Source organism: Puma concolor, chromosome E1 (genome assembly GCF_028749965.1).
Source record: "Puma concolor isolate L17-30 chromosome E1, mPumCon1.1.hap2, whole genome shotgun sequence".
NCBI classification, from domain to species: domain Eukaryota; kingdom Metazoa; phylum Chordata; class Mammalia; order Carnivora; family Felidae; genus Puma; species Puma concolor.
In genome coordinates this window covers 5976053-6003075 of record NC_141680.1, presented here as the reverse complement: position 1 = coordinate 6003075, position 27023 = coordinate 5976053, and the positions used below count along the sequence as shown (strand labels likewise).

General features: G+C 51.7%; 1 protein-coding gene across 1 annotated transcript in view; it reads right to left on the bottom strand.

The window, feature by feature from the left end:
- The window catches only part of DNAH9 (dynein axonemal heavy chain 9), a 342468-nt gene that overhangs the window by 298542 nt on the left and 16903 nt on the right, over window positions 1-27023 (bottom strand). The window contains exons 5-12 of the mRNA XM_086686045.1: window positions 25380-25591; window positions 23332-23565; window positions 15310-15477; window positions 13747-13863; window positions 11758-11908; window positions 8154-8268; window positions 2680-2748; window positions 1227-1353 (exon numbers count right to left, since the gene is read on the bottom strand). Coding sequence (XP_086542171.1) covers window positions 1227-1353; window positions 2680-2748; window positions 8154-8268; window positions 11758-11908; window positions 13747-13863; window positions 15310-15477; window positions 23332-23565; window positions 25380-25591 — 1193 coding nt within the window. The remainder of the gene's footprint in view (window positions 1-1226; window positions 1354-2679; window positions 2749-8153; window positions 8269-11757; window positions 11909-13746; window positions 13864-15309; window positions 15478-23331; window positions 23566-25379; window positions 25592-27023) is intronic.

The following is a 27023-nucleotide window of genomic DNA, read 5'->3' as shown; positions in this document are numbered from 1 at the left end:
AAAAGACACTCACATGCTATCAGCTTAGTTTCCGGCTCTACCTCGAGAACATGCCATTGATACAGAAGTCAGTGACTGCGTTTAGCTCAGCATGGCCTATGCTTTTAAGTTGGTTTTTTTTTTTTTTTTTTTTTTCCGATATACTTCCTGATATGGGCTGGCTTTTGGTTATCACGTTCTCTGGCATGAAGTTTTCCACATTGCTACAGCCCACGGTGGTCTTCAACTCTTCTGATCGCCTAGAGCAGGGGCTCTCAATCTCAGCACTCCTGACATTTTCAGACAAAAACTCTTGCTTGTGGGGTGCCATCCTGAGTGTCATGGGAAGTTTAGCTGCATCCTTAAGAATCTGCTCATCCTACACCATTGGCACCCAGTCCATGACGGACAACCCAAAATATCTCCAAGGGGACTAAATTGCCCCAGGTGAGAACCAGTAATCTAGAGTCTTATTTCCAAAGCTACTCCAAGGAGATTTATCACATATAATCTAATAAAGGTAGACTTTTGCATGTTGAGGTCCTAGCTCCCAACTAGCTGGTGGGTTCCTTGAGGGCAGGCGTAGCAATACCTGTTACCTATTTAAATACTTTCTCGAATTCCAGGTGGTGCACACCTAGAATAGGATATGTAAACTTTTGGATGAGTTTATCTTTTAAAAAAAAATTTTTTTTTACATGTTTATTTATTTTTGAGACAGAGAGAGACAGAGCATGAACGGGGGAGGGGCAGAGAGAGAGGGAGACACAGAATCGGAAGCAGGCGCCAGGCTCTGAGCCATCAGCCCAGAGCCTGATGCGGGGCTCGAACTCACGAACCGTGAGATCATGACCTGAGCTGAAGTCGGACGCTCAACCGACTGAGCCACCCAGGCGCCCCTGGATGAGTTTATCTTGAACACAATTACCGTTCTAACTTTGTATGTGGAGTCGAGTTCATAACAAAGCTGTTATCACCCAACTATGAAAGTTAAAAACATATTCTGCTGTATTTTCTGTTGTGCAAAATTGACACAAACGTATTGACCAACCACGGAGAAAAATGAGGACACTGGACAACGTAAGGAAACAACGCACCGCGGGATTCATCCCGAAAAGGGAGATCCGGGGTGGAAATTCTCTCGGGCAGCTTCTGCAATTTCTTATAAAACGCCTCTGTTGCCTTTGAAATCAGCAGAGTTAAAGGAGTCTCTTCAGGAACCCACAAGGAAATTCCTGCTGCCTTACCTGTGGGTTAAAGTTGACGGCGATCTGCTTCGTCTCTGGGTCACGTTTCAGAAGCGGCTGGGAAAGATTGTACTGTGACTTCTCCGACACAGCCTGACACCAGTCTTCATAAAGCTTCGTCTCGTACCTGCGAGGACCAGAGACAACAGTCACCTCTGAAGCACCCTCCCAGCGCCCGGCAATGACCCGCTAAAGACAGAGATCTATTAATGTGTATATGACCTAGATATCTACATAGGTATATGTGCACATCTATAGCAAAAACTGAAGGTACCATCAGTAAAATGCCTGGCTACGTTCTTAGGTCAAAGTCATTGACTCGGCTTTCAAAAGGTAGCACAGCTGAAATGAGAACCTGGTCGAGAGGCTCCATGCAATCTTTAGAGGAGATAAAGGGAGTTGTGATTAGTCTCATTAACCACGGGAAGAAGTTATTGGGCAAGATTTGCTCTCACCCTAATCTTCACGCAGCTCAGACATCCGTCGCTCAGCCGTTACCCGATGACTGAAAACGTGATGAATAAACACCCCACGGTAAATGGAGCTAAGGCCCTGGACCACGGGTAAACGGAAAATACGGAAGTACAACCCTGGAGAGATGTACCGGGCATCGGGCATCTAGTGGCGGGGATGAGAGTGTGATAAGGAGAATGCCAGGAAGGCTGCATGGAAGAGGGGCTGAGGCGAGGCTTGACGGAGTCTCAAAGGATGGGCACAGGTAGGAGAGTGAAAGGGAAATGGATGTCCCCCAGCAGAAGCATCAGCACCACCACAGGGCAGAGAAGAGACACATGCAGTGTGATCTGGGAACGGCTAAGGCCGGAGGGGGGAAGGGACGAGGCTGGAGAGGGAGGCAAAGGCCACAGCGAGGGCTTTTCGGGTCACGTGAAAGTGACAAGAGCCAGTGGGAGGCACTGAAGGGCTCCCCAGCCCAGGCATGCGGTGACATCACCGGATTTGCTGAGACTGCGGGCATCACAACCTGAACCACAAGACTTAACCGCAGCTTTAGAGCAGGAACTAAGAGTCCGTGTGAACTGTCATTCTTCTGTTTTCTCCGTAAGAGGACGCAGGAAGTACTTTTAAAACTTATTTTCTCTTTGCGCAGCACAAACCGTTGCTTTCTGCTTCGCGAGTGGCTGCTGTGATTTCCTGGGACACCGATCTCCCGGTGTCCCGAGGAGCGCCCTACTTCCTCCGGCTCCGCCAAGTCCATGCTCCCAACCGAACTACCCTGGAAAGCGTCTGTTCCTAGAACAGAGCCGCGTTCCCCAGAGACCCAGAAGCGCTGGACTCACAGACACCGTGGTTTACATCCTAAAACAGTGACATTGCACAGCCACTGAGGAATCTACGTGAAACCGGTAACCACAGAAGGCATCACGGGGGCGGGGAGGGAGGCCGGGGGTGGCTATGCCATTTGCAGAACAATACGATGCCAGAAGCCGCTTACTTGTCGAGCAGTGAGAGCAGATCTTCATATTTTTGTGTCATTCGCTTTCCTTCGGCAGATTCCAGGCAACTATCCACACAAAAGGGGGGGGGGATGGCATCGATTTAGAGGTCAAAATAATAATCAAAGTAACAAACTGCACCTGTTCCCCGCGTCCTTCTCGCCAGTGTCGTCCACCGGCCACTAGAGGGCATCTGCACTTCCTGAAATGCAGGCCGACCCCCAGGTGACAGGGACAGTGAACCCCACCCCATCCCACTCGGCCCCACGCTGGGCTCCACCAACCCCCTCTCCTAGCCCAGCCAGTCATGCATGGGCAAGTGAAGTCCTTCCAAAATCTGAATTAAAAAGGAAATTGAGACGAAAGGAACATTCTAGGTGCTACAGTTTTCTGTATTTAAGGAAAAAAACTACATAATGTTATGAATTATAACATAATAAAACTACACGACATCAAATATAAAAACAATATTGAAAACTTTTTTAATGTTTGTTTAATTTTGAGAGAGAGAGAGCATGAGCGAGGGAGGGGTAGAGAAAGAGAGGAGACAGAATCAGAAGCCAGCTCCAGGCTCTGAGCTGTCAGCACAGAGCCTGACATGGGGCTCGAACTCACAGACCTTGAGATCATGACCTGAGCTGACATCAGATGCTTAACTGACGGAGCCACCTAGGCGCCCCCAAAACAATATTTTGTATACATTTGTATAAAGTGATACCTGATGTGTGTATACATATAGATGTATACATGTACATACGTATATACGTATATGTATACATGTATATATGTCACACACATGTATATGTCTCCTCTGAAATCCTTCTAGGACATGTGATGACAAAACTTCCTACCCATTACTCACTGACACGTCGATGCAAGTTTCCCCTCCCACCTCTTATGCCCCCCCCATACGTGAACACACACGTGGACACAGAGGCTTCCGCAGGGACGCTGGGGGCCACATGGCATGTAAGCAGGGTCCGGCTGGAGGCACCGTTACCCACACTGTCGCCCGGTTGTGACGTCCCTTTGCAACACGAAATGAGAGTCCAGCCTCTGGGAACATCGGTGAAGTGTCTGTAATTTTCAGACACCTTCACGCTGACTGTGTGGGAGCGTCTGTTTCTGTTTGTTCTCCCGGCTGATTGCAAAGATTTTTTAAAACCCATTTGCTCCTTAACCCAACACAACAGTTCTCCACCAGATCTCCTGAGCTCTCAGGATAAGCCCTCGTGCCTGCAGAGAAAGCATTGGATTTCCTGGCGTTTTATTCCCAGTCCTTAGTCCCCGTTCCCGGTGAAGGAGCAGGTGTGGCTGGGGAGGCAGCAAAGGAGGCGAGAGAAGGGCTTTGGACCAGGTGGGCTGGCTCCCCCCAGCTCTCCCCTCCCGAGCCGTGGGATTTCTGCAAGCCTCAAGACGCCGGATCCCAGTTTTGTTTCTGGAGAAGAGTGAGGCCAGAGGGGAGAAGGGTTTCTCACACTGGGGGCCCGTGCCAGTCGCCTGGAAGTTTCAGGAGCCACAGGAATAATTGCAAACTCCCTGTGGGTTCTCCTTCCCTTCGTGGTGAGGAATGGAAAACGTTCTTTATAGCCAATTCATACAGGTAGTTGACCCCTAAGCAACGTGGGAGTGAGGGACGCCAACCCCCACGCAGGCAAACATCCGCATATAACTTTGGACTCCCTAAAAACGTAACTATTAACAGCTACTCTTGCCTGGAAGCCTTACAGATACCCCAAACTGTCCATGAACACGTACGTTTTACGTTATATACGTTATACGTTGTATTCTGGCAATAAAGGAAACTAGAGAGAAGATGGTAAGAAAATCACAAGGAAGGACACCATAAAAACTCCGTCCGGGCAGCGCGCCCAGCAGCCCCTGGGTCTGTCTCCGGCCTCAACACCTTGTGCAGGGAACAGACCCAGTGCCAACCTGCTTCTTCCAGTCTCCCAGCACCCTCCTACCTCTTTCCCCGATGCAATCTTTGGAATCATCCTGTCAGCCGTGCCCTGCCTCCGGGACCCGCCCACAGCGTCTACCGGGCTTAGCTCCTTGTTGCTGACCAACCACGAGCTCCCAGATTCGTCAGAATCATTCCACCGCTGTGGAGGCCACCGTCAACTGCCTGATCAACCTGCACCTGCACGCCTCCTACACCTGTCTCTCCGGGCTTCTACCTGGATGCACTGATGCGGCTCCGGAGGGCTGGGCCACTTCTCCTCCCAGTTGGCAGAGAAGCGTGAGGGTGTCCAGCGTCTCTCGAAGTCACAAACCCAGCGGAGCTGATGCGCCTGTTCCAGAAGGCGCAGAGGCCATCCCGAGATGGGAGAGGTGAAGCCTGCCACGCCACGGAAGCTTCCACGCTTCTGGATGAGAAGCTGAACCAGCTCCTTCTGGATCCGCTTGCCCTGGGTCCCACGAGCACAGGCCCCACCTCTGGGAATCCCGAGAACCAAGTCCCAGAGAGGCAGGTGAAACTCCTCAAGAAGACGGTAACCAGCTGGCCCACCTCCGCGGGCTGGCCTGACCGCCCCCAGGCTGGGCTAGGCGGGTAGCTCCTCCCCTTGTCAAGCACAAGAAGGGGACCCTGCACCTCCTTTCTATGCATCCTGCTCACGTTGAGGTTTCAGCCTGAACTTACTTTTCCCTGCAGCCTCTAGGCAGCTTTTAACCACCCCTGACCAAATGGAAACAATGAAACTTCTTGTAGCAAAAGAAAAGAGAAAAGAAAAAAAAAAAACTGCATGTAAATGTAGCCACCCAGTTCAAACCCATGTTGTTCAAAGGTCAGCTGTGTATTACAGAGCAAGGTGCTGCAAACGTGAATTCATTTTTAAACAAAGGGGAATTTTCAGGGGGGACCACAGAGGACACCTTGGGTGCCCTTCAGATCCCCTCTCCAGGCCCTGGCCCTCTTGCCATCCTCCCATCCCCCCTGGGCTAGACACATTGGCTGCTGATGAAACACAGCTGCCTGCCTCTTGGGGGAACAGCTGCGGCCAGAGAGCCCCTCGCCCAAGGTCATGCCCCTCCCCTCCGACAGCCCACATCCACGTGCACGTTTGAGAAGATGGGGCTCAGCGTATCCTGGGCCACGGTGCCGGTGGCTGGGGGCTTCCCGGGGAAGAGTGCTGGGCCAGGGTCTCAAGACCCCAGACTCTGTTCCAGTTCTTTCTGGGATCTCTCCCTGGGACTGTGGTGAGCCTGTCACCTCATTTCCGTTTTCCTCCCTTTCTTCATCTGCAAAACAAAGAGCTCGGCTAGCTCAGACCAGATCAGATGTTGCCAACGGATCGCCTGCAGGGCGGACCTGACCCGCTGTTTATCGGATGGGTGTGGAGTTTGAGAGCAGGTGGTAACTCTGAAGTTGGGCGTTTTACACACACGCCGCGATTTTCAGCTCCTCTCTGAGTGGGGGGAGCGCTCCTATGGAGTCCGTTTTTCCACTGGGCAGCGCTGGATGGGGTGCTGGTGACCCCCCTGTGGGACCCCAGCCTGGCCGGTCTTCCGTTTTTCTTCCCCGGCCCCTGAAAGCGTTCAGTCCTGCCACCTGCACCAGAGGGTCGCCGGCGTCCTACCCGATGCCAAAAACACCTGGGAGGCCAGGGTCTCAACGCTTGGTTGCCGTTTTGTTTGCCAAAGCTGAGCGCCCTCAACGGAGACTCTTTGGAAAGAGGGGTCAGAGAAAGACCGCCCTTTCCCGAAGCATCCTGAATGTGATCCCGCAGCCGAGGCGCCTCTACGTAGCCCAGCTTCCAGATTGTCGAGCCGGTGGTTTCCAAACCTGGTCAACCATCAGAATCACGGGGTGGGTGGGGGGAGCTTGCTAAGGAAGCAATTCAGAGGCCCCATCCCGCTTCGCGGTTCGGATTCAGTAGTGGGAGGTGAGGCCTGGGAAGCTGCGTGTAACAAGAGCCCCAGGTATTCGAACAGGCGAAGACTTTACAGCACGCTTTAGCAGACACTGGGCTTCTCTATTTTCCAGCAGCCTCAGTAGCCAGGAGACGCTGTGTTAGAGGAGACTGGTGGGAGAGCCCCAAAGAGCTGGAAAACCCGGACTCCTTTGCCTCTAGAAAGGACCCTCGGGGCACGTGGGTGGCTCAGTAGGTTAAGCGTCGGGCTCAGGTCGTGATCCCCCGGTGAGTTGGCGTCTGGGGCTCTGGGCTGACAGCTCAGAGCCCGGAACCTGCTTCAGGGTCTGTGTCTCCCTGTCTCTCTCTCTCTCTGCCCCTCTGTCGCTCTCTGTCTCTCTCAAAAATGAACATTAAGAAAAAGAAATCAATCTGATGGAGCAAAAAAGGGGCAGCCTGTCATCCATGAAGCCTCATTTTGCACCAACGGTCCCCTAATGAGTCCAAATGTATCAATCTCGTTACTGCATGTTTGTGTTGCCTCCCACACCAAAATTCACATGTTGAAATCCTACTCTCCATGTGATGGCCTTAGGAGGCAGGGCCTTTCGGGAGTGATTAGGGCATGAGGGTGGAGCCTCATGGAGGGGTGGAGCCTCGTGAAGGCGGTGGGGCCTTGTGAAGGGGGTGGGGCCTCGTGAAGGCGGTGGGGCCTCGTGAAGGGGTGGAGCCTCATGGAGGGGGTGGAGCCTCATGTAGGAGTGTAGCCTCGTGAAGGGGGTGGAGCCCCGTGAAGGGGTGGAGCCTCATGTAGGCAGTGGGGGGGGCCTCATGAAGGGGGTGGAGCCTCGTGAAGGGGGTGGAGCCTCGTGAAGGGGCGGAGCCTCGTGAAGGGGGTGGAGCCTCATGAAGGCGGTGGAGCCTCATGTAGGCAGTGTAGCCTCCTGAAGGGGGTGGAACCCCGTGAAGGGGTGGAGCCTCATGTAGGCAGTGGGGGGGGGCCTCATGAAGGGGGTGGAGCCTCGTGAAGGGGTGGAGCCTCATGTAGGCAGTGTAGCCTCGTGAAGGGGGTGGAGCCCCGTGAAGGGGTGGAGCCTCATGTAGGCGGTGGAGCCTCGTGAAGGGGTGGAGCCTTGTGAAGGGGGTGGAGCCCCATGAAGGGGTGGAGCCTCGTGAAGGGGGTGGAGCCCTGTGAAGGGGTGGAGCCTCGTGGCAGGGGTGGGGCCTCGTGAAGGGGTGGAGCCTCATTAAGGAATTAGTGTCCTATTAAGAAGAGGCTCCACGGAGGTCCCTTGTCCCACCTGCCATGTGGACACAGTGAGGGGACAGCCACCTGTGAACCAGGGTGTGCCTCACCACACACCAAATCTGCCGGCACAGTGATCTTGGACTTGCCAGCCTCCAGAGGTGTGAGAAGGGCCTCTGGTGTTTATAGGCCACCAGGTCTGTGGCACTCTGTACAACAGCCCAAACGGACTTAAGATGCTGGTCTACTGCTGAAAAGGGAAAGAAATGAAGGTGATTTTCATGCCTTAGGGAAGTGAGCTGCATTTCTCCAAAAATCCAGAGCGGGAGCTGAAGCCTAAAACGCACCCGCCTTCGGGGAGTCGGTTACTCACGGATGTGCGATGCGTCTGAAGTTGGCGAAGGGGCCCTGGATACGCTGCCGCAGCTCCTGTGCCCAGCGGAGACCCCCGGCCACAGTGGGCATGTTCTTGTGCACGGCGGCGAACCCTGGGGACACGGCACAGGCAGACTGAAGGAGGCCCGCCCCCGGCCCCACTCTGCCCAGGAATACCCGCCCCCCCCCCTACTTTTTGCCTCAGTACCTCCACCTGCTAAAGTCACCCTGTGCCCACACTGAGATGGGGGTGGGTCCCGGGAGATCGGCCTGTAGGCTAAGGAGTAAGGAGGAGGGGCCTGGGGGAGAACACCAAATGGGGTCCGAGGACAGGGGTGCCCAGCCCAGCGCTGCCCCTCACTGGCTTTCTGACTCCACACCTGGGACTTTCCACCTGCCTGCACATCAGCATCACCTGGGGGCTCTTAAAAAAATCCCGGGGCACCTGGGTGGCTCAGTGGGTTAAACATCTGACTCTTGATTTCAGGTCAGGTCATGAAGTCACAGATCATGGGATCCAGCCCTGCTTGGGGCTCTGGGCTGACAGTGTGGAGCCTGCTTGGGATTCTCTCTCTCCACCTCCCCCTCTTTGCCCCCCGCTCCTGCTTTCTCTCTCTCTCTCTCTCTCTCTCTCTCAAAAATAAATAAATAAATAAATAAATAAATAAATAAATAAATAAATAAATAAATAAATAAATAAATAAACTTAAAAAAATTACTAATGCTTGGACCCTGACTCAGCCATTCTGATTTAATTGGTCTGGGTGGGGCCCAGTCATCTGTATTTTTAAAAGCTCTGGAGATGATTTCAATTGCACATTCAGGGTTGAAAACACTGCCTTAAACAGACAATAGAATCTCTTTGGGCCTCAGTTTTTTCATCTAGAAAATGGGAATACTATCTTCCCTGCTTCATTTCCAGGGTTTCTGTGAAAATTCACTAAGATGATGAATGAGACAGGCCATGTGGGTTGTGAATCACTTGCCCAGCGTCAGCACAGCCTGGATGCTCTTACTTTAGTCCAAACAGTGGGTTTCTTTGCTCACTTGTCAGGATTCAACAGTGATTAGATTTCATTTTTTAAGACAAATTTTTAAAACTTATTTTTTCCATTTATTTGATTCGAGAAAGAGGGAGTGAGGAGAGGAGCAGAGAGAGAGAGAGAGAGAGAGAGGGACAGAGAGAATCCCAAGCAGGCTCCGCACTGTCAGTGCAGAGACCGACGTGGGGCTCAGACTCACGGATGTGAGATCATGACCTGAGCTGAAACCAAGAGTTGGACACTTAACCGACTGAGCCACCCAGGTGCCCCTGGATTCCATTTCTTGAAAAAAATCTCAGTTGGAAGAGTTGGCAAGAACCAGCCACCACTTCTAACTAGCAAGTGTAGCTGAATAGTGGTCTCTTCCTTATTTTACCACAGACCCCACTGCTCCCTGATGTCATACCCTCAACCCTGATCTGTTACAGTCACATTCTGCCCGGCCTCCACAGCAGGGCAAAATGCTAAGATGACACCAATGACCCTAACCCTTGCATAATCCTCTCCTCTTCAGTGTGTGTGTGTGTGGCGGGGGGGGGGGGAACCAGATACGATCGAGAAATCACTCCAGTGATGACGCTATGTTAGATAGCGGAAGAGAGATGATCCTGGGTGGGCCTGACTTAATCAGGTGAGTCCTTTTAAAGCAGAACGTTTTCTCTGGTGGCTGGAAGGAGAAGTCAGGGATTCAGGAAGCCATACCTGGCTTGAAGATGGAGGCATGGGCGTGCCATCCAGTCACTAAGTGGCCCCCCCACCCAGCCCCTCCGCCAACAGCCAACGAGGAATTGCAGACCTCGGGGCTACAGTCACAAGGCACTGGATTCTCCCAACGAAATGAGCTCGAAAGCGTATTCCCCCCACTCCCTGGGACCTCCTGATGAGAACTTGGCCCTGGTCAATGCTGTGATTTCAGCCCTGGGCCACTCTCAGTGGAGATCAAGGCACATCATGCTGGGCTCCGACCTACAGAACTTTAGAAACGTTTGTTTGTAAAGTTTACTTATTTTGAGAGAGAGAGAGAGAAAGGGAAAGCACACAAGCAGGGGAGGGGCAGAGAGACAGAGACAGAGAGAGAGAAGGAGAGAAAGAATCCCAAGCAGGCTCCGTGCTGTCAGTGTAGAGGCCGACGTGGGGCTCAGACTTATGAACCATGAGATCATGACCTGAGCAGAAACCAAGAGTCGGACACTCAATCAACTGAGCCACCCAGGCGCCCCTAAGAAGCAGTTCTTAATGACCTCCCTGGGAACTTGCAAACCTCTTGATAGATGCAGTGGTCCTACTACTCTGTTGCTTAAAAACCCTGGAAAATTTCCCATTACCCGAATAATGAACCCCAGATTCCTAAATATGGCACTCAGAGAAGGTGATATTGTTGCCCCCAAACTCTGTGACTAACATAATCTCCCCATGTAACCTCCTTTGGCTGAGGCAGGTGCCACCCATCACCTTCCTCTCCTGTCTCTGCTTCAGAGGCCTTTGCCATTTCTCCCTGGCTGTCTATCCCCCGACCTTGCAGGGCTCAGCTCAAGGCCATCTACCCCACACACTCCCCTCAGACCTCCCGGCCATAAGCTGTCTTGTTTCATTACCGTTCGCTGTGACTCAAGTTGAACATCGCCTGTGTTCTCTGCTCTGCATTACTGTTAAGTCTGTTCATGTCTGATGTGTTCCTTGAAGGACAACCCTTTAGTATTAATTACTTTATCCCTTACCCTGGCCTGCCTCTGTATACAGTGCCCACAAAGGTGCCCTGCATATAGTTAGGATTCAAGAAATGCTTGTAGAGCAGAACTGAACTTGTGTTTGACTTCAGATCAGGTAAGACGGGGCATCTAAGAATTGCGGCAAAAATGGAGACGTCATGGGGCGCCTGGGAGGCTCAGTCGGTTAAGCGTCCGAGTTCGGCTCGGGTCATGATCTCCGGTCCGTGGGTTTGAGCCCCACGTCGGGCTCTGTGCTGACAGCTCGGAGCCTGGAGCCTGCTTCGGAATCTGTGCCTCCCTCTCTTTCTGCCCCTCTCCTGCTCATGCTCTTTCTCTCTCTCTCTTTCTCTCAAAAATAAATAAAGGTTAGAAAAAAATTTTTTTTCAAGAATGGAGACATCACACCTCGGCACGGACCTGCCGTTTGTCAGCCTCCTGCAGGGTCCCCCCTCCAGAAGCAGGGTTTGCTATGGTGTCAGAAGGGAGCAGAAACTTTCCCCAGGCGTGTAGAAATCCGTTGTGGAACTGAGGTACGCTGGAGATTGATCAGTGTGGCAACATTGATCAAGGGTCAACTCATGCATTGTGCTAAGGTCTCAGCCAGAAGCAGTCGGGACTTCAGTGCTCTGGGTCGGCTGCCAGTCGCAGCCCCAGACACAGGGAAATGCACAGGTCAGTGAATTCTATAATTGCCCAAGGCAGCCTGAGATTTCAAGCAGGAAGACTGTGCTCTCTTTTCTGGGAGGATGTCATGGACCCACCGTGGCCATTTAATGGACACAAGAGGGTTGAGTTGCACCCTTGCTGGTAACAGAACTCCCCCATTCAAATCCGCTCGCCACAAACCTACCAAGTTCTGCCTCCTCCTGGACGCGCTGACTGTAGATCACCCTCACGGTATCCAGGTCTTTGTGGAACATTCGGACGAACAGCAGGTACTTGTCAGATGCATCCTGCGCTATCAGCGGCCTTTCCAGAAGGTTCCCTGCTATGTCTAGCAGCTGCGGAGGAGGCAGAGAGAGAAGAAGAAAAAGTCACAGATCCAACCTTTCTAAGTACAGCTTGTTTCCTGGCTATTTCTTTCACATGTCCACTGGCGGCAGAGGGTCGAAAACTGTTGAGTCAATGATTATAAATAGGTGGATATTCATAGTCGCCCCTCCCTCCTTTGCTTCTAAAGGAGAAAGAGACCTGTCTGCTGAATTACCCGCCAGACTCTCACGTGTTGAGAGACCCTGAGTAAAGGATTAAACAAAGAGAAAGCTAAAGATGTCAGAGAGCTGAGCTTCATTAAAAAAAGAGAACTAGGGGCGCCTGGGTGGCGCAGTCGGTTAAGCGTCCGACTTCAGCCAGGTCACAATCTCGCGGTCCGTGAGTTCGAGCCCCGCGTCAGGCTCTGGGCGGATGGCTCAGAGCCTGGAGCCTGTTTCCGATTCTGTGTCTCCCTCTCTCTCTGCCCCTCCCCCGTTCATGCTCTGTCTCTCTCTGTCCCAAAAATAAATAAACGTTGAAAAAAAAAAATTTTAAAAAAAGAGAACTAAAACAGAAATAGAGATGAGGCAAAGAAGCTAACTGAGCTAGGGGTGCTTGGGTGTCTCAGTTGGCTAAGCATCTGACTCTTGATTTCGGCTCAGGTCACGATCTCACGGTTCATGAGTTCGAGCCCTGCGTCCGGCTGTGTGCCGACGGCACAGAGCCTGCTTGGGAGTCTCTCTCTCCCTTGCTCTCTGCCCCTCCCCTGCTCCCTCTCTCTCCCAAAATAAATAAATAAACTAAAAAAAAAAAAAAAAAACAACCTAAGTGGGCCAGGTGTTGGGGAGAATGTGGAAGGCTCAAATTTGAGGGTGGCGAGCAAGAAAAAAGTTTCAGAGAGAACTAATTCTGGAACTAATTTCCGGAATGAGTTCAAAGGCTTGGAGAGAGGAATCCTACAAGTGTTTCCCCATGAGTTATGGGGCCGCACTGTTTATGAAAGGTCATGTGTCTCTATGCTCAATGGCTAACGAAGGCTGGCATGCTGGATCACCCACTATCCCAGAATGGCACGGACTCACCCACCCAGGGCTTGAGCCTCTTCTACAACTGTCTCACTGGTCATCGAGGCTACCCGAGGACATTTTCAGCGACTGGACACTCATCGACTTCTCGGAGAAGTCCATTCCGCCTTTCGCAGAAATCTCTCCCCTCCACGGAGCCCAAATTGGCCTCCTTATAACTGCCACCGGTCAGTCCTTGTTCTAATCTCCAAGTCTTTACAGAGTGGAAGTTCCTTTGCAGTTTAGAGAAGATCGGTCACGTGCCGTGAAGGCATCGTGCCTCACGACTCAGAGGTCTCAGTGTGCACCCACTGTCCACTTGTCCTGTGCCTTCTCCTCCCTATTCCTGCTCCAGCTGGCCCCTGACGGACTTCCAACTCTAGCAGCTGGTAGCTGACCCCTACAACCACTTATGGGGGGGTTTGCTCCGGCGTGAATCAGCCCTGCGGCACTGGTTAAATAGCCCAGGTTTTCAGGGGGGCGACCGCAAGTAGGCTTCTTCACTTCTAATGGGCACGCTCGGGATAAGGCCCAGAGAGAACATTCTAGAATAAACTCTTTTGGAAAGTATTTTCACATCGTCGTGTTTCTAGGAAAGCATTAATGATCAACCTGAGAGCCCTAGTTCTGCCCAGTCCCTTTGCCTAGTTCTCCCACGACACCGTTCTAGAAGACCCACAGGAACAATTGACATCTGCGGGGACAAAACCATTGGAAGAGGGGCCTTGTCCCCCTCAGCTGAGGGTGGGGACAGAATGGAGCACAGTGGCGGCTCCTACCCGTCTGCCCCCCGCTGCACAAACCTTAAAGGCATGCTCCAAACCGGGGGCATCATCGAAGGCTTGAATGAAGATGGTCCCCAGCCCTCGGTCAAGATCTTCTACTCTCTGGCGAAATTCGGACACGTCATTTTCGAATTCCTGTAGAGACATCACGTGGACGTAGGACGAACGTGAGCTCCTCAAGGCCAATCCCACTATGCTCTTTACCACCACCTATGTGCTTGAATTGGCTACACCCAGGACTTAAATTTTAAGTTTCTAAAATTCACCCTGGCATGGCTTTGTTTCTATCCATGCAGTGACCCTATTACTGCAGTATTGTTTTCCCGGATGCCACTTTCCTGGTAAATTGAGTCCGGTGTGAGCTTGGCTCCTTGTCACCCCCTTTTGGGGCCCCTCTCCCACCTTCTGAAGTCCCTTCTCTCACCCCCAGTGCTAGCTCATGTCACCCCAGAAGCCACCTCGGCGCCAACAGCCCCGGCAGTAAGGCTATTCTATCATTACCTCCTACCTTCCTTCCTGCCCCAAGTCAAAATCCTCCCAAATACTGTATTTTGTCAGACAGCCCCAAGGGTGTTCTCTTTCTTAGAGCGTAGCCATTGTCAAAGAAACTTTCATTTGTGGAATCATTATTACCTGTTATTATCGCTTTCCAACACTGATGCATCGCCTTACAAAAAGACAAAGGAAACCAGAACAGCATAGTGTTTTTCGACTTCCCAAACCCAAGCACATTAATACTAGTATGTTTCCTTGTGTGTAGGATTTGGTGTGTTTTCAGATTATCACTTTGTAGCAAATACACAGTATATATCCTGTTTTGTCATATGCCACCGCCCCCCCCCCTTTTTTTTTTCCACCTGAGACTCATGGAATTTTTAGAAATTTTTAGAACTTCTGGGTTTGGCCAGCTAATCACCCAAGGTCTGGAGGTGCTCAGAGTAGATTTCTGCTCAATTTCTTTCTCCACTTCCGCTGGTATATTCTTGTGATTCCTTCTCCCCTAATTCAGCCCCTCCTAATAGGCATGCCATTCCCTCCTTCTGTACTGACCCTTCTGCTTTCTTGTTTTGTTTTGTTTTGTTTTGTTTTTCCTGATGCAGGCTTGGACCCACAGGTCCAGAATCCTGGGCTACAGGTGACATGTGGGATCCTAGAAACTGCAACTCTGGCCCTTTCCTCTGCCTGAAGACTCCCTGGGGGACCAGGGTCAGCTCAGAACAACTCAGCCTCAGCCTGTTTCACTTCCCCCTCCCCAAGCCACTAATGAAATTCTGCCCGGGTGCGCCTGGCCTCCGCGGAGCTCGAAGCTGAAAGCTTTGCACACGGCCCCCCACCATCAACCCGTACACATCTCAGCATCTCTGGAACCATCCGTCTGGAGCAGTCAGCCGTTAGAAAAGGCCTTTCCTGAACTTTCTCCTGACAAAGAGAATAACTGGAAGTGGTCTCTTAATACAACCACCGGAGCCCCAGGAACCAAAGGAAATACACAAGGAAAATGCAAGTAAACACCTAGACCCTACCGCCTCGAGGCATCTGAGAAAGAGAAAAAGCTTGTGAGTTAGCCTTTCCAAGCCTTACCGTGCTCTGGGGGTCCAAGCAGTCATAGGGGGCCTCTGTAAAGACCCTGTACATCTCTTGAAATTCGTCGTACATTTGCTGGACCTGCCGACTCAGGGCACTCCCTCTGATGCCACTGAACTCAAGCTTTCCCAGCGTGTGGAAATCCAGGGTTGTCTTCAGAAGATCCTATAGGGCCAGTTCACAAAATAGTTAATAAGAACAGCAGCAGATAACACTCAGATTAGTATGGGAAGGGCTAGAAATCACGGGGAGCAGGGGTGGTTGCTTAGGAAAATAGGAAGGCTGATTAGTATCGTAGCCTTATTATTAGATCGGCTTGGTATAAATCACTATTGGCTAAACTCACAAAGCAAACAGGAGGCACAGGTAAACAAAATTCACACAGACAAGAAAAAAACCACATGTATATTTCAGCCTCTTTCCGGGTTCTCTAATAGATAACAAACTATAACAACATTATTTACGTGACTGGTGGGTTTACTTCTGGGTTTTTTTTTTAATTTTTTTTTTAGTGTTTTGTTTATTTTTGAGACAGAGAGAGACAGAGCGTGAGCAGGGGAGGGGCAGAGAGAGAGAGGGAGACAGAATCCAAAGCAGGCTCCAGGCTCCGAGCTGTCAGCACAGAGCCCGACGCAGGGCTCGAACCCATGAACTGTGAGATCATGACCTGAGCGGAAGTCAGACGCTCAACCGACTGAGCCACCCAGGCGCCCCTGATGTTTTTTTAAAAAATCCATGTCGGGGCACCTGGGTGGCTCCACCAGCTGAGTGTCTGGCTCTTGGTTTCAGCTCAGGGCGTGATCTCGTGGTTCATGAGTTCGAGCCTCGTGTCTGGCTCTGCTGACAGGGCAGAGCCGGCTTGGGATTCTCTCTCTCCCTCTGCTCCTGCCCACCTCTCTCTCTCTCTCTCTCGCTCGCTCTCTCTCAATAATAAATAAACTTCAAAAAAATAAAAATAAATCCATTTCAAGGGAAACACGTTATCTGGCTCCAGAAGCACAGCTATCTTAAAGGATATTGACAGAAAACAGATCCTTCAAAAGGTCTCAAGGACAAGCCAAGAGGGAGACACCGATATTCTCAGCAACCACTCCTGCGGAGAGAAGGAATCTGCCATGTGGTCGGCTGGGCGACAGTGAGCAAGTTATTGGGCGTCTCTGTTGGGTTTCTTCATCTGCAACAGGATAATAATGGCGGGAGTGAAAGCAGTCCGGGTTGGCTTAGGGTTTAGGCCAGTGCTTGGCACACGGCAAGTACACAGTGCGTGCGTCTTGCTGTCACTGTTGTCATTGATATGGCAGTGCCCCAGCTGTGCTCAGAATTAAGTGACAGGTGGACAGCGCAGAGCCTCGGGGAGGAGCCCCTCCCAAGTCCACAGAAGCCCCTTCATCGGACGGGAGGCTTCAGAAGACACTACCGTGCCAGATTGTGTTTTTCCCTCGCACACGCTCATCTGAAGTCACAGAACCTGCAAACCCAGCCTTTCTTCCAATCTAGGCGCAGACCTCTTCCAACAGGAAAGAGGAGGGTAACTCTGACCTTTGGGTGCTTCTGGCAAACGCTGGAAGGGGGTCCTCCACCCTAAGGGAGATTGGAAGGCAGGTAGAGGGAACACCGTGTCACAACGCAGAAAACCCAGTGGGTCGAGTCCACTCCGGGAAATCCCCGCTGCCAATGGCCACTGCGATGGGTTGAGCCATCAGGCTGGCGAGAGGCTGCTCGACTCCCTTCTCTTCCTGGAACGCCATGTCCAAGGGCAGTGACAGAGACACCGGGAAGTGGTGAGACGGGACTGGTTTGCCCCACGTTGCCAGGAGGGCACCTGGCAGCCTGGGGCAGCCCATCTAACCCCCCCCCCCTCCACCCCTGTTTTGCTTGCTATGCTCAGGCATGGCTGTTGGCGAGCAGCTCAAGTCAGGGAGGAGAGAAGAGGAAAGAACCAGCTGAGGAAAGGAAGACGTCACCCAGACCAGGGGGTCTTGCCTCTACTGGTGGGAAATGGGGCAGTCTTTACTTAAAAACACGTTTCAATTTTATATATCCACAGGAGAACAGAAAAGAATCTGATTTATTTATTTATTTATTTATTTATTTTTTAATTTTTTTTTTTCAACGTTTATTTATTTTTGGAACAGAGAGAGACAGAGCATGAACGGGGGAGGGGCAGAGAGAGAGGGAGACACAGAATCGGAAACAGGCTCCAGGCTCCAAGCCATCAGCCCAGAGCCCGACGCGGGGCTCGAACTCACGGACCGCGAGATCGTGACCTGGCTGAAGTCGGACGCTTAACTGACTGCGCCACCCAGGTGCCCCGAAAAGAATCCGATTTAAATGAAATCGACTTAGATCGCAATTCATGTCCATTCGACAAGTTGTGCTTAGCTGTGCTCAGTCAAGTGGGGGAAAGCGTACGTGTGCTGTGGGATGTCACCTGGGTACCCACCTTTCGTAATCCCGTGGAAGTCAGTTTCAAGTTTTGGGAAGATGCTCTGGATCCATGTTAAAAGACAGACGGATCTTGGGGCGCCTGGGTGGCGCAGTCGGTTAAGCGTCCGACTTCAGCCAGGTCACGATCTCACCGTCTGTGAGTTCGAGCCCCGCGTCGGGCTCTGGGCTGATGGCTCAGAGCCTGGAGCCTGTTTCTGATTCTGTGTCTCCCTCTCTCTCTGCCCCTCCCCTGTTCATGCTCTGTCTCTCTCTGTCCCAAAAATAAATAAACGTTGAAAAAAAAAAAAATTAAAAAAGACAGACGGATCTGGGTATGTTTGGTTACATCGGAAAACCAGATGGTCATTTAGTTGTACTGTTTTGTTCTCAAGAATACTTGAAGCATGGTCTTGGGTCCCAGAGGTACCACTGTACCTTCAGCCCCTGGAAGGGTCCTAGACGCTGAAGGAATGCAAGGCAGAAATGTGCCTTTAAACGTTCGTGCCTTTAAATGTGCGTTTAAAAGGGCCTTGGTCAAATACGAGGCAGAACCTAGCCTGGTCCTACTGTGAGGGCAGAAATAAGGCAAATGAGTGAACAGGGCAAAAAAGTAGTTTTGGCCTCAACTCGTGGGCTGAACGTATAAAATGACTTGCACTTGGCCATTCTGGCAATTCCACGTGGTTCCACTTCATAAAACAGAACCGTCTAATACCCAGAAATGCCCGACTATAGACTGGAATGCTAAGAGAGATAGTGAGCTCCCCATCACGGCATGGATTTTAGGAGAGGTTTGCGATCAGGGGCATTGTAGAGACGATTCCTGAATCGGGGGGAAAATCGTCTCCCAACTGTGGAAACTGATTCATCCTAACGATGGTTTCCACGTAGTTGATTCTCAAAATATTTGAATGCAAGTCCTTTTCGTTATTTAGAAGTCCTCATGAAACAGATAAAAGGCAGTTAAAACCAAAATGAGGCTTAAATAGTATTTTCAACATACCCATTTTTATTCGTCCTGCCAGTACACACAGGAAATTCACTCTGCTCTGTACTGGCTGAAAACGTCGACCTCAGGAGCACAGGCATCATGGAAAGAGCTGAGGATCCAGGACCCCAAGTCCCTGGGTCCACACAACCCTGGGGTTCCACTCCCTACCCACGCGGCTTAAAGCAAGACCCTAATTAAACGTCACTCTCCTAACCTGCAAAAGGGTTGGCTAACACCTGGTTTGCCGTGGGGTTACCGAGTGTTCCACGGGAAGTGCTTTGGAGTGACTTCCATCCACAGAAGTCGCTGTCGTTAATTACCATCACGCTGATGTCATTAGATCGGGTTGGTGGGTAAGAGATGTCTAACGGCGGATGGACCGCTGCTCCCTCCCAGCTGGATCCCAAAAAGACCATGGGGTCCCCGGCAGCCGACTGGCAGATTGGGTCCTATTCTTTGGAGCAACGGGGCAACCTCTAATGGGGTGCCGGGGGAGAGCTCCGTTTGTGCCCTGGCCCCGCGAGGCGTGGCGACAAAGTCAGGGATCATGGCTATCCCCACGCACACAAGCCTGTCCTCCACCGAGAGGTGACACCACCCATCTGAAAGGAAACGTCTTCAGAATTCATTAAGGGAGAGCACAAAGCAGGCGTTCGGAGAAGACAATCTCCAAAGGTCGTGGGGAAAAAGACTGTTTTCTTTACCTTTCCAACGGTGGCCGACGTTACGCGGCTAATGGTCTCCTGCGTGGCCACATGCCCGGGCCAGGCTGAGAGGGAAGCCGCCCCAATTAGGCCCCAGTGAAGGAGGCAGCAGCCCGGCCACCGATGGAGGAAGGAGGGAAGGGAATGCAGTGCATATTAGGTCAGCTGATTACCTCTCTCCCCGCTAATCACCTCGCGGAAAGCCTCAGCAGGAAATCATTTTGTCTCCAAGTGAATCCCAGCTTTGCAGCAATTTTATAATGAAAGAAATGAGGGTTCTCTCCAAGCTGCTCAGGGCATTGTTTGTAGGGAAGAGGCTGCAGGCAGAAACGGAAAAGGGAGGTGGCGGGTGGGGGGGGGTGGTCTGCAGCATCTACTGACTAGGGTACAAAAATGAGCTCAGTGTGGGGTGTGTGTGTTTGTGTGTGTGTGTGTGTGTGCATGCGTGTGTGTGCACGTGGCGTGGGTGTGTGCAGCGTGCATTCACGTGGGGGGGGGGCACGCGCGTGCGCACTGGTAAGGCAAGCAGGAAGGCAGGGTGAGGGGATCAGGAGGCAGCCGAACCCCTCTTCTTCCCTTTGACTTTTGACTGTTGGAGTTGCAAAGACTTTATGTACTTTTGGGAGTTCCTTAGCGAGTCATAAAGTCAAATAAATAAGGCCCCCTCGTGGACAGGGGGGAGGGATATAATTTTACCCAAATGACTTATTTTGGAAAAAAAAAAAAAAGGCCTAGGCACAGGTGGTAGAAATAGGGTCTGAAAAGGCAGAGTCGGGTGTCTGAGGGCAGAAGGAAAACACAAAACCCTGGGGATAGGGTGGCAGGACAGAGGGACAGGACCTTGAGATCTCCCCCCAGGAGATTCACAACTTTGGTGGAAAGACAAGACGCCCCTGGCTACAAATTGCAGCCAAACCTCCCCGAGCCGTGTGACCCTGGGCAAGCGAATTTGTGCCTTGCCCTCAACGCACCTAGGCTCCTGCTGAATGTAGGCTGCGGGCCAGAGCAGGATTCAGGCTCTAGAAACAGGTTTGTTCTTCATTTTCCTCTTCTTCCTTCCGTTCCCCCAGGCTCGGCTCTATCTGAGATGAGCTGTATCCTGGCTGTGATGGGGAGGCGGGGGAGGGCGCGGTGCCCTACGAACCCAATCGCTCTGCCTGCTGAGCGGTGCTCCGCACACACAGGCTCCTGCCCGGCAGCCCCCTCCTCGCCCTGCCCCCATTTTTTGCTCCAGCAGGAGCCCAGAGGGAAGAGTCCATCTGCACAAGGAGACTTTCTTGTGCAAAAGGCGAGGGAGGGAAAGCCATACAAATCAGAGGGGAAAAGAAATCCAAGGGAACCACGGAGATGAAAAACAGGCCCTTTTACAACATAACCCTGGACGTGAGCGTGCCGGAGAGTAAAGGTATTGGTGTCATTTTATTAACTTGGCTGCGTGCGTTTATTAATGGCAGACACCCACATCTCGGAGGCTGCATTATTAGAACGGCAAGATGAATAAGGCGAGGTTCATGCTAATTCTTGCTGGAGAGAAGCAGATTAATCCCATTTCAAACAGGCATTGATCACAGAGATACACGGAATGTTAACTAAAGGGCCACATGAAATATGCTCCCGGAAGATCAATAACGCCGTGTCCTCTGTGCTGAGACGGGTAGGGGGGCGACAGGGGAGCCGGAGGGCACAGGGATGAGTGAGAGCCAACATTTGGGAGATGAAACCGGGAGGAGGGGAGCAAACGCTGGCCTGGGGGAAGGGGGGGCAGCCACAGGATTGGGAAGATCACAGAAATGTAGGGCGAACAATGAGGTGAGGAAAACAGAAAAGGGAGGGAGAAAGAGAGAGAGAGAGAGAGAAAGAGCAAGAAAGAGAAAAGGAAGGAAGGAAGGGAAAGAGAAAGAAAAGAAAAAGAAAGGAGGGAAGGATGGGAAAGAGAAAGAAGAAAGGAAGAAAGGGAAAGAGAAAGAAAGAAAGAAAAAAGGAAGGGAATGAGAAAGAGAAAAAGGAAGGAAGGGAAAGAGAAAGAAAGATGACAAAAGTGGGGAAGGGGACAGGTAGAAAGGGGAGGAAGAGGCGAGGCAGCAGAGAAAAGAAATGCTGGGGTCTGAGGTAAGGGCTGAGAAGTAAACCATCTCGAAGGACAGGAAAGAGAGGGAGCCACAGAAAGGCCGAGCATGGTGACATTCAAGCCATCCCCTAATTAAATTGGGGCAACTGCTTTTTATGCCTCCGTGCCCTGCATTCGGAGGGAAAGAGCAGCTGTGAGCACTCTCGTGAGGGTAATGACTCCGGGGAGATGGGTGGCCGTCAGTGCTTGTATTTACTGAATACACCCAGCAGATTAGCCGCCCTCATGTTAGAATAGCTGTCTATATGCAAAGTCGCATCGTGAGCATGTGTGCACAGGGCCGAGGCCCCGCCCCGCAGTCGCTCTGACTGCAGAGGCAGGTTGGTGACTGTTTGTCACCTGGGCTCAAGCAGGGAAGGGGTTAGAGACTAGAGGGAGAGCTCCAGAGGCTGCGGGAGGAGGAGGCATTTAGGATAAAGCTAATGTCGATTATTTGCAGTCTCCGCGATCGGGTGAAGCGTTTAGGGTGCGCCTTTCGCGAGATCTGGCTTCTGGTTTTCTCGCGTATACGTTTTCTCTGTCTCTGTGGCCTTCCCCTTCTTTCCCTGGAGAATTCCCACTCCAGTTTCGAAATGTATTTCCTCGTGTGCTGCCCGCTTTCTCAGAGCCCCCTCTGGGTTAGGGAGCCCTTCTTTCCTGCTCCCAGGAACACCCCGATTTCGCTTCTATCGTGGCATTTAATACACCTCAACGACATTCCCAGATTCTGTGGTCTTTCTGTCCCTGGATCTCATCCATCAGTCTGTCTACCTTCTCCTGCGCTATGGCTACTGGTCCACAGGCTTCTTGTAGACAAAGCCATCTTCCGGTCACCATGGTATCCCCAGTTCGCAGCTCGGTGCCTGGTGCATGGCGGGGCTGGGACAATGCTTCTTGAATTGGAATGCATGGGTTCAATCCCATACTCTCTTGTCCTCATTATCCTACAAACTGTAGGGTGCACCTCTTCCCAACTGATCCCCCCACCCCACCCCACCTCTGCATTCTCAAATCTGTGCGGATCATAGATGGAAATAATTCTGACTCCCTCTCGGTCCCCTTGGTCATTGTCCTAATCTTGACCCTGAATTTCTCAAATAAGTCCGTATTTCATTTGATGACGTCCATTGCAAAGTTCAGTCAGCAAATATCGAGCCATCAAGTGTGAAAACACCTGCTAACCACATTAAATTCTGAGGATGAAAACCAGCAAAAGCAAAAGTCTCCTGTGTTCTCACCCTGGTCCTTAAACTAACATTCACATGAACTTTTAAATCATTGCTGGGGGAGGGGGACATGGGGGGAGGAAGGGGGTGGAGCCACAACTTTGAGCCAAAAGTCCTGCATCTTTTGCACAGGGATTCGCTAGTCTTATGATTCTGAGAGCCACCTTGAGGGTGGGAGCATGGAAAAGGAGAAGTTCAAAGGAGTGGATTTGTTGAGCATGGCTAACTGCATCTAGATCAGTTCAGTTGCATTTCGCCCGTGGAATTTCTAGCAAGAGTTTATTTGAAACAAAGTTTGAAGATTACGGGTAATTTGAAAACCAACTCAATTAGTTGGCCTTTCCCCCAAACGAGTCTATGATCAGAGTTTCCTACACTTCGACCAGAACCACCATTACATGAAAATGTCAAACCAGATGTTTATTGACTCTTATTATGGGTTCTTCCAACCAATGGAGGATTGGCCACCGTGCTGCTTTGGTCCTTTTCCTACTCTGATTTTGGATCCCTGGATGGCTCACCCCTGTATGGAGCTGGGAGCCTGATGTGAACGAGGACACTCACCTGCACCAGGAGCAGTCTCCCCAGGAAGCCATCCAGTCGCACAAAGACCAAGGAAGACTGGAAATCCCACTCCTTGACTTCCTGGTTCTCTTTGAAGTAAGTATGGAGATTCTCTCTTCTGTCCTGAAACATCTGCTTGAAGAAGTTCAAGGTGTCCACGGCCACTTGCAGTTTTCTCTGACTTTCTTCCACCTCACTTCTCAGGAGGCCTTCTGGGTTGAGATAATTAGAAGCCTGGAACGCAAACAGATGGTTGTCGCGGAGTCTGAACGCGGTGCAGGACACCCTACAGTTTTTGTCCATGTCCCAACTCTGATCTCAATAACCGCCCGCCATACTTTCCAGAAGCATGCTGTAGGAAACCTCTGACCCCATCCTCAGTTCTACCAGTGGACTGGCGCCTGGGCTCAAGCCAAACCGTCCACGATTGGCTCAGGGACAGACGGGCGCGTAAAGGAGCCATGGCGAACTTCTGTTGGGCCAGCTTGGGCTGGGGAAGGTGCTCTTTCCTGGGGGATTCTCTCATGACTAGTTGGCTTTCTACAGTAAAGTAATTCAAAAGCAAGAATTCTTTGAACCATAAGTATTCCCCTGTCTCCAAGAGGCTCGATCCTGTACAGCTGTGATGCTTAAGCTGTATGACAGCTGCCTTTGCCACCACAGGGCGTGTCAAAAATAACCTCGTCCTGGTGATGTTATCTTAGCCTTCCTGTCGGCCAGGGCTGGAGCTAGCCTTATCTTGGGCCTTTGAAGTACACAAACCAGTAAGTCATGCTAGTTGTTTTGTTGAGGCTGGTTTGGATTGGGCTTTCTTATACTTTCAACCGGAAAAGTCTTACAAAAATGCTGTGATGGAAGGGTGCTGACCTTGGAGCCAAACAACTGACTTCCGGTCCTGGATTGGGGGACCTTTGGCGACTCAGTTGACCTCCTCGAGCCTTAGCTCACATCTTTAAATATTAATAAGAAATTGGGGTGCCTGGGTGGCGCAGTCGGTTAAGCGTCCGACTTCAGCCAGGTCACGCTCTCGCGGTTCGTGAGTTCGAGCCCCGCGTCGGGCTCTGGGCTGATGGCTCAGAGCCTGGAGCCTGTTTCCGATTCTGTGTCTCCCTCTCTCTCTGCCCCTCCCCCGTTCATGCTCTGTCTCTCTCTGTCCCAAAAATAAATAAACGTTGAAAAAAAAATTTTTTAAATATTAATAAGAAATTAATAAGGCTCTCCCTGCCCATCTCACAGGGTCCATCCGAAAATGGCCAAGGTCTTGGATGTCACAGCACTGGTAGGCTGCAACGTTCTCCGTAGATGTTAGTTGTTACGAGTTACTCTTTATATATGTTCATTAGAGGTAAAAGAAGCCTATTTTGGAGACAGATCCCCGAAGCCTCATTAAGGCCCCTTGTTCTGTTGACACACAGACTCCTGAGGTTTATGCTGTGCTGGCTGGTGTTCCAAGAGGCCCTGAGGAGGAGGAGTATGGACTATGTGGTCCAAGAAGCTGTTTCTCTGTAGCTCACAGGACCTGAGTTCATAGCACGTGCAGGGCATGAGCATGTGGGATGTGGCCAGCTGGCCACCCTTTGAGACAGGTCCTCTGCTTTTTCCCATTGCACAGTGGGGAACGTGAGGCACAGAGCAGATACGTCACTTGCCCAGGCACACACGGCTAACAAGTGGTGACTCAGAATTAGGCACAAGGACGCCTGGCTCTCGGGGCAGCATTCTTAAGTGTTGGGCTTCCCTGTTGACCCTGGGCACTGATCACTAAGGAGGTCAAGACTCACCACACCCACCCTGTGCCTGACCCCGGGACTTGGGCAGAGGGGAAAGGAAGACCAGTCCTCCCAAGGATTCTAGCACTACTGAGAACACCTTTGGGAGTTACTGGCGGTGACAGTAACACAATTTAAGTGTGAGACTCCTCCGGACTTGAATGATTTCCCTGCCCTGAAGGAAAAGCGCCCTCTCCTCTTCCCTGTGACCCGGTGCAGCCAGCCCCTGGCAGGGGCGTGGGGGGGGGGGGTGGGTTGTCAGGAGCCCCGACGGCTAACCTGCTGGATGAGGAGATTGCAGATTTCCTGGAGCAGCACCGTGAGCCGCCCTGGGGAGCGGTAGGACCCGCACGTGGCCCAGATCAGACACACCACGTGGAGCAGAGGCCGCAGCCGTGGTTTCACCTCCGGAAACTCCAGGCTCTCGAGGATCTCCAGGTGGCGGGAGAGTGGCATCAGGTGTGTCCGGATGTCCTGCGCCTCTGTCAGAGCTGGAAGGGATTGGAGATGGTCACCTTCCCCGCTTGGGGCTCACGCCTACCGAGTGGAGCCCTGGTGCCTGGGACGGAAGCTTCCGGGGAGCAGTGGCTGCCATTTCTGCTTAAACTAGGAGGAGAGCAGAGGAAGCTGGTCCCTGAGAACTTTCTAGCTCCTTTTGTTTTTTTATTATTTTTTAATTTATTTTGAGAGAGGGAGAGAGCACAAGTGGGGGAGGGGCAGAGAGATGGCAGGGGTGGGGGTGCGGGGAGACAGAGACAGAGAATCCCAAGCAGGCTCCATGCTGTCAGTGCAGAGCCCGACGCGGGGCTCGATCTCACGAACCATAAGATCATGACCTGAGCCGAAATCAAGAGTCGGATCCTTAACTGACTTGAGCCACCCAGGCGTCCCAAACTTTCCAGCTCTTTTGAGGAAACACTGAGACCTGGAGAGCTCTGGACAGCTGAAATCATGGTCTGAGGAGTCTCTCTTACAAAAGTCCCGTATCTGGACACCTCCCTGGCTCTGCTGGCCCCAGTCCGGTGCCCTGTGTGGAGAAGATACTTTGCTGCTGGCCAACGCCATACAAAGTAGATGATCGGAAGGACAAGTTTTAGAGTCAGAAAGATCTGCCTCCAAATGCCGACCCAGACGCTTCCCTGATGTGTGACCTTGGGCACGGCGAGTCGCTCTAACCTCAGAAAGAGGAGGAACAGGAGCTAATTTAAAGAATTCTTGCAAAGGTCTGTAGGCAGCACAAGGAGAGTGTCCCAGGAAAGGTCACGTCCCTGATAAACATTTTGCTAATCAAGTATCTCACTGAGCCCGTACCGAGGAGGAGGCAGGTGGGGAGAGAGAAATAGCACAGACTGATGATGGCGGGGTTCTACGGGATCTCAAAGCCAGGAAAATCTCCCCACCACTTCCTTTGACCACAGCCAAGGAAAGATAGGTGCCTTTCACTAGTCACCTTGTGGTGACAGAGAGAAGGGAAAGTAGGAAACCCAGTGGGTGGGGGACTAACTCTGCATATCACCACAGAGGCAGTGAGGAAGCCCACTGAGCAAAGTATCCCAGGAAGGGCCATTTATAAAGTTCTTTCCTGGGCAGATAATCAGGCGCTATGATGGGTGATCACGGCCTTTGTTATCTTACAGGCTCCCCACTCATTCATCCTAAAGGAAACCCAAAATGTACCTATTTAGTGAAGGTTCTGTGTGCCAGGCACTGATCCATTCACTAGACGTATCCCATCTCATAGCAGACCCCGGGCGGGAGCTTCGTTACTCTCCCATCACGAGTGAAGAAATTAAGACCTGCCCACCATGCCTAGGGTCTTCTTCCCACGGATGTAGCGGAACAAAAGCAAGATCACCCCAGGTTTGTGGGGCTGAACCCTAGCTTGATGGCCGTGGGGCTCACCCCGCCAGGAGTTTGCAATGC